General features: G+C 34.6%; 2 protein-coding genes across 2 annotated transcripts; both read right to left on the bottom strand.

Moving 5' to 3' along the window:
• Window positions 1-466: 466 nt before the first annotated feature.
• On the bottom strand, window positions 467-2,531 carry LOC106335421. Its single transcript, XM_013773944.1, has one exon. The coding sequence runs from the start codon at window positions 2,282-2,284 to the stop codon at window positions 521-523; it is 1,764 nt and encodes a 587-aa protein (XP_013629398.1). The 5' UTR covers window positions 2,285-2,531; the 3' UTR covers window positions 467-520.
• A 152-nt stretch (window positions 2,532-2,683) lies between these two features.
• LOC106335422 (uncharacterized protein At3g27210) lies at window positions 2,684-6,730 on the bottom strand. Its single transcript, XM_013773945.1, has 3 exons — window positions 6,494-6,730; window positions 3,368-3,442; window positions 2,684-3,276 (listed from the first exon to the last, which is right to left on the bottom strand). Exons 1-3 carry the CDS (start codon window positions 6,669-6,671, stop codon window positions 2,879-2,881), a joined length of 651 nt encoding a protein of 216 aa, XP_013629399.1. The 5' UTR covers window positions 6,672-6,730; the 3' UTR covers window positions 2,684-2,878.
• Window positions 6,731-6,736: the final 6 nt, after the last annotated feature.

Below are 6,736 nucleotides of genomic sequence, written 5' to 3' on the forward strand. Positions count from 1 at the left end.
CCACGCACGTGACACTCAAGATTCCAAATGACGTGGGCAGGCCACAGCAGTAACTTGTGAGATTCTGCGGGTTCAAATTCATTCATTCATTCATCCAAAGGGATTATATTCTTCTGTGACTTTACTTTAAACATATATTTATAGCATCTTTATACTTTTTATCCACGTCATGTGGTTGCAAGAGGAGGAGGAGGAGGCAAAACAGAGCAAGGAAGGCATTTTGCGGATTACATTCCATCCCACTTGAAAGTTGACATATATCACAATCAACTCTTATAATCTTCTTTCAAAGTGCGTTGGTTGATTAATGGATCTCACTGGGCCTCTACTTCTTTTGGGCTTTTCAATTATTATTTTTAATTAAAAAAGAGTAAGAAGGCTGGGGCTTGGCTTATGTGTTGTAGGCCTATGTGTTGTTGGATCAGAGAAAGTTGAAACCTAAAAATTGCACTAAAAAAAAAAGTAATTTAGAAAACAATGATTTTATATTAGTCATTTTGATCTGAATAAATATATTATTTTATTCATCAGCAGACCAAGACTTTTTGACTTTGGGACCAGTGGGGCCCATCTCTTGAAGCACTTCGGGAGGAATACTGTGAACGAGGTCACGGAATCTTTTACGCAAAAGTTGAGGCAGTGTCTTGGCGATACTGTCAAGGGTCTTTTCAACGTCATGTCTAACGATTGGTCCCCATTTCCTAAAATAGTTCAGCCACGGTGGCTCCGTGATTCCTGGTCCTCCGATCACCTCATAATCAGCACCTGCATCCAAGAACTTGTCACTTCTAGCCATGTCGTTCCTTAAGCCGTTGTTTCCGTCTTGGCCTTGCAAGACAAGTCCTGGTTTTGAGAACATTGCGTGGCCGTGAAGAGAGGAGTAAACCACGGGCTTGTTTCCACTTTGGAACTCTAGATCGCATGCCTCTACTAGACTTCCTCCACTATGCTCTGAGAAGTAGACGCGCCACAACTCACCGTTAAAGTTGCTGATCCGCAACGTAACGTGTTCCCAGTCTCCAATATGTTCTCCGATGTCTCCTAGTGACAAACTCTTGATGAATAAAATCTTGAGTCGGGCATTGCCGTTGAAAGGAGAGAATATCCAGACGACAATGTCAGTGAAAGTGCCTCCAAACATTGGCTTGATGTGTAGATACGCCTTTATGTTTCCTAAGTCTCCCCTCTTAACCCTTTCCCTTGCCTTCTTATCAGCCGGATAGTCCAGCCAGTATAAGTCATCGTCCGAGCCGCCTTGCGGAAGGTTTGAACCGTTGGGTTGTACAGCGACGGGGTTAGATTCGTTGCCTTTCTGGTATAACAAGGCACCGTTGGAGAAAATCCAGTCGACAGAGGAAGGAAGAAACTCTTCTTCGGGATGGAAATATATCAAAGGAGAGTAAGCTCGAAACAAAACTCTAGTCTGGTCTTGGCTTGGCATCATGCTAGACAAGTCAAATTTTGTATTTCTCAAGCAGGACAAAAATGGACGAGGAAAGTTTTGTTGCTGAAAACTGAATGTCCCTGTGTACACACCTGTCGCTTCTGTTCCTCTGGTGGCCGGTCTCAAACCATAAAAATTAATCCCTTCCATCCTCCACACCCATGTTGTATCAGCTTCGCTCCTCTGTTCCGTAAGATGGGATCCAACACAGCTTATAGATTCTTGTCTTAGAGGGGGCTTCAAAGGAGACGTAGTGACAAATAGGCCAACTGCTCCATACCCACTGGGACACAAAGGCTGCCAAAAATAAGCAGGCCCGTCTTGCTTAACGGCGAGGGAGGTAGTGTTCCCGACTTCGATGTAGTCAAGGGGTGGTCTCAAACTATTCCCGGATAAGTCTCTTGCAACAAGAACCCAACCAAAAAGCATACGGTTGTTGGGTTGTGCATAGAAACCAAGCGTGAAGAAACCACTAGGAAGATTGATGGGCTGGAAGATGCTGACTCCCATGTTATCAGGTCCTCTCTCGAAAGTTCTCCATACTCTCTGCGACGTCGAAGTTGAGATGGAGATTTGGATTACCTCAAGACCTCCCAGATCTATTTTTCCTTTCCCAAAGTTTCTCTCACCACCACCTGGAGGGATAACATGCAATGGAGAAGGAAACTTGAATGTTGTCTCCACAGGTAACGTAGATGGATGCGCAGATCCGGTCACTCTGAGATTCAAATTGGAGTTCACTCGAGTTTCGATGCAAAACACTTGGTTACCAAATAGCCCTACTAGTACAAAAAGAAGATAACAGAAGAGTTCAAAGGCTTTTTCATTTGATGATTGCATTCTACTCTCTAATAAAGCTGGAAAACTTTTATCTCTTAAAGATTTTTTTTTTTTTTGAGAATTATCTCTTGGTGTTTAGGAAAAAAAGTTCCACCTCTCTTCTCCATACAACTACTACTAAAGTTTTATTAATATGGAACATGTATTACGGGCGGATTATATGGAGTAAGAAATGTTTATATGTTTCGCTATAATTTATCAATTTATTTCAGGAAACTCTTTTTTTTTTTAAATAACACAACCTTAAGGTTTATTACCAAGTATAGCATAAAAAATCAAGTTCTTTGTGTCACAAATTTAAAATACTGATTTCATGGGTAAAAAAATTATATATTGAATAGGAAGGGGTTTACATTTTTTTAGAATCAAGCTTCAGATTCTTTATGACATAATTATATAAAAAAAATCAAGTTTAGTTATTTTTTATATAATTAAGTAAATAGAGAAAGTAACAGAGAAAATAGTGCGTTGCAAATGTGATAGGAGGCATTATGAGCTGTGAAGAGAACATTGTCCGAGCGTTTGAACAAAAACTAGGGGGACAAATTAAGAAACTAAATTGTATAGTGTTTTTTAGGGAGGGAGGTGAGGGGCTTAGCGTTGGACGTGAACGGGGGTATGATTCATCATTTTCCGTCGCCGCTCAGTGAAGCTGCTACAAGAAACCAAACGCAGAACGCAGCCGCCTTGAGCCGACGATTTCACCCTCTTGAGTTGTTGTCTTTCTGTATCATTATTATTATTGTTAAAAGGAGTCGCCGGTGCAGAAGATCTGCCCGGTGTTCTTAGCCAGAGACATGCTCTTGCTTTGCCTTCTGCCACGTCATCCTCTCCTTCGTCCTCATCTTGATCCTGCGTCTCTTTGAAGAGTTCGAGGAGTCTCTTCTTGTTGTCTGTTGGAGACGGCTCTTCGTGTTTTTTCTCATCTGCTTTAGGAGTTTTGTCACAGAATTTGTGATGCACCGGTGTTGTTCCTCGCGACGGCGTAAATTCTGCAATGAAACAAGTCAAATGTTCATTCATTATTTATTGAAAAATATATCGATATATGTTACAAAGTAACTTCTCAATAAAACGTCATACCACCATCAACGCTCATGAAATCATCTTCACAGTCAGAATCAAGCCACCCCCTTGAATCGAAAAAAGTGATCTCCTCTTCATTTACATTAAGAAACAATCCAAATCATCATTATCTCATATAATAATATGTCACAACTCACAAGGAAGGAAGAAGATAATGGACATTTTTAAACTGCAAGGTAAAAGAAATTGGAGGTTTTGAGTGAATGCAGTAGCTGTACCCCTAACTAACTTATACGGTTGATATGATTTTTTAACAATACGTTTCAACATCATACATTTATTAAACATTGTGATTTTTTAATATATGAAAGTTGCAACTTGAGGTGTGGTCCATATATATCTATACATACCACTAACTGTATATGCCTTAAGACATTCTAACCTCTAGCGTACGCTTCACCGTTTGTCCATGTTGTACCTACTACTATTATTTTGTAAATGGATAGATCCCCGTTGCACATTTACCCATGTTTATGACCATCATCAAACTAACTTTATCAATTTAAAAGCTCATTTTCATGTAAGTAATAGATTCTGACCCGCCCTTTTAGAAATTATCATTAAAGGGCGGGTATATTTTTTCTTTTTTTTTAGAAATTTAATTATCATGTTTGTGTTTTTTTTTGTAATCTTATTTGTGTTTTTTTTTGTAATCATATTTGTGTATAAATCTTAATCAAAATATATTTTATAAAATAATAGCAGTTTAATAGTTGATCCGGCATACGCTTGTTTCTTTGGAATCATATGTCCGTATGTCCTTTTTTTGTAATCATATTTTTCTATTCTAGGTATTAATACGCGGGTATAATGTTGGTTTGTAATTTTTTGGTTTTTTGTAAAGGGCGGATATAATTTTTTTTTTTATAAATTTAACTTTTCATGTTTGTGTTTTTTTTTGTAATCATATTTGTATATAAATCTTAATCAAAATCTATTTTATAAAATAATAGCAATTTAAAAATTGACCCGGCATACATTCGTTTCTTTGTAATCATATGCCCGTATGCTTTTTTTTATAATCATATTTGTCTATTCTAGATCTTAACCCGCGGGTATAATGTTGGTTTGTAATTTTTTGTTTTTTTTTCTGTAATTGTTATATGTCAAAGACATTTAATTTATATGTTTATGTATAATATTTTAAAAATTATTAGTAAGAGGTTTTGATAATTGTATTGAATGTGATATTCCATAACTATTCATGAAACCAATATCTGAGTGTTGTGGATATAAATTATTGAATATATATTTGTAGATAATTTTTCTTGATATTAAATTACAATATTGAAAATAACAGTTATATGAATTCCGAGTTATTAAAGGTTGATAGTTAATTACACATTTAGTGGTTTTTAATTAAGTTTTCAAACTATACATTGAAAACAAATCAAATTTGTCTGGTTCAATAAATGTTTTTGAATCATGTTTGATTTTATTTATAAATAAATCTCACCTTTGATACGTATATGATTTTTCACATATAGGAAAAGCATATATTTCTGAATTGTTCCATGTTCACAATATTTCTCATTTAGGTACGTAGTTGACAGTTTTTTCAGGGAGTAGTGAGTCATAATTTGAAATTAAATGCATATATTGTTCCATGTTCACAATATTGTATTTTCACATATAGGTATGTATAATATGAAATTAAAGTAGAAAGTGGTCATACAACATTTAAATTAAACGCAGAAAGTTAGTTATTACTAATAGAATAAAAGGAAATATGTTTTTTTAGAGCAAAAAAATGGTAATTATGTCCATTTAAACTAAATTATACTACTTTATGTCATATTAGACTAATTTTTTCCAAAATGGCAGTAATGCCCTTAAAATTTTAATTTTTAAAAAAATATATATATTGAATTTCTAAAAATAGGAATTTGAATTTCTAAAAATAGGACACGCCTCTTCAAGAATGTTCCATCGACAACAACCAGTAGCACCCCTTTGAATTTGAATTTCTAAAAATAGGATATTTTTCTCTGGGATGAAAGTGAATATTCTCAAATATTCTCAAATATTTGAATTTCTAAAAATAGGAATTTGAATTTCTAAAAATAGGACACGCCTCTTCAAGAATGTTCCATCGACAACAACCAGTAGCACCCCTTTGAATTTGAATTTCTAAAAATAGGATATTTTTCTCTGGGATGAAAGTGAATATTCTCAAATCGACTTGTCGCTTTTTTTGGTTCCTTTTTCGTTTTTTTTTTAAAAATCGATTTTTTTAAAAAATATAAAAGTGAATATTCTCAAATATTTTGTTTCCATATTTTTAGGAACTGATTTCTTATCCGTAGAATACAACTAATATGTAGAAATCAGTTTCTACAGTTTTTTAGAATTATAGTAATGTTTAGAATTTGATTTCTACATGTTTTAGATTTATAGTAAATCTGTAGAAGTCGGTTTCTACATGTTTTAGAATTAGATTAATGTGTAGATTTTGATTTCTAAGAATTTTAGAATGGTAGGTTAAGCGCGGAATGTGTATTCTACATATTTGTAGAATACTCCTATTTACGTAGATCACGTATTCTAAACATTGTAGATTCAATGAAAAAAGTAGATTTCTACTTTTTTTAGAACATAATCTGAAATTTATAATTTTAAATTTTTTATAACTGAAAAATATACCATTAAATTCATATAGGTATTTTAACAAATATTACTATTTTTCCAATTTTTTTTTGTTTGTAAAACTATTTATTAAAATTATTTTCATAAATATTAAAGAGTATTATAAGAAAATATGACACAAAATATAGATTAGTCTAAAGGGCCATAGTTACTATTTTTTTGCTAAAAAAAACAGTTTTCCCTAGAATAAATGAATAATTAGACACAGCATTTATCAATAAGCATTTATCAATAGTTTATGTTCCTAATTTTTAATAGTATTGATGCTTATGACCCAGTATATGACCACTAAGTCAATACATCTTGATTGGCCTGAAAAAGCAAACCACTTTACATTTGTCGGCACTAAAGCAACCAATCGATCACAGCTATTAACAACTTTAGTTACTTAATACGCACTATATTCGGTTAAACTTTAATTATTTGTTTCTTGGACAAAAAAGTAAAATAACGCAAAGAATTATATGATCATATCACCTGAGGAAACCCGAGGAGTGGAATCTATGAAAGAGTTCCCATTGATCGTGGCCGGATTGGTGACGTCATTCTTGACGGGGGATGTCGTGTCAGGTTCAGAGATTAGGGCCGAAAGCTTTACTGCTGAATCAGAGGAGGTCTTGATGGTGTTGTGAGAAGAGGAGACACAGGATCCCATCTGAAGACTCACTCGTGTCCAGCACAGAGAGCAAGAATGATTTGGGTTAGGAGAGAGTGGGGGGG

Source organism: Brassica oleracea, chromosome C3 (assembly GCF_000695525.1).
Source record: "Brassica oleracea var. oleracea cultivar TO1000 chromosome C3, BOL, whole genome shotgun sequence".
In the NCBI taxonomy this organism is placed as follows: domain Eukaryota; kingdom Viridiplantae; phylum Streptophyta; class Magnoliopsida; order Brassicales; family Brassicaceae; genus Brassica; species Brassica oleracea.

Excerpts from the sequence above, each read along its gene's own strand:
- LOC106335421 (XM_013773944.1), bottom strand. The coding sequence starts at position 2,284 with ATGCAATCATCAAATGAAAAAGCCTTTGAACTCTTCTGTTATCTTCTT.
- LOC106335422 (XM_013773945.1), bottom strand. The coding sequence starts at position 6,671 with ATGGGATCCTGTGTCTCCTCTTCTCACAACACCATCAAGACCTCCTCT. Across the intron at positions 3,443-6,493 it reads CACTCCTCGGGTTTCCTCAG|AGGAGATCACTTTTTTCGAT; the intron begins GTGATATGATCA and ends ATGTAAATGAAG. Across the intron at positions 3,277-3,367 it reads TTTCATGAGCGTTGATGGTG|AATTTACGCCGTCGCGAGGA; the intron begins GTATGACGTTTT and ends GTTTCATTGCAG.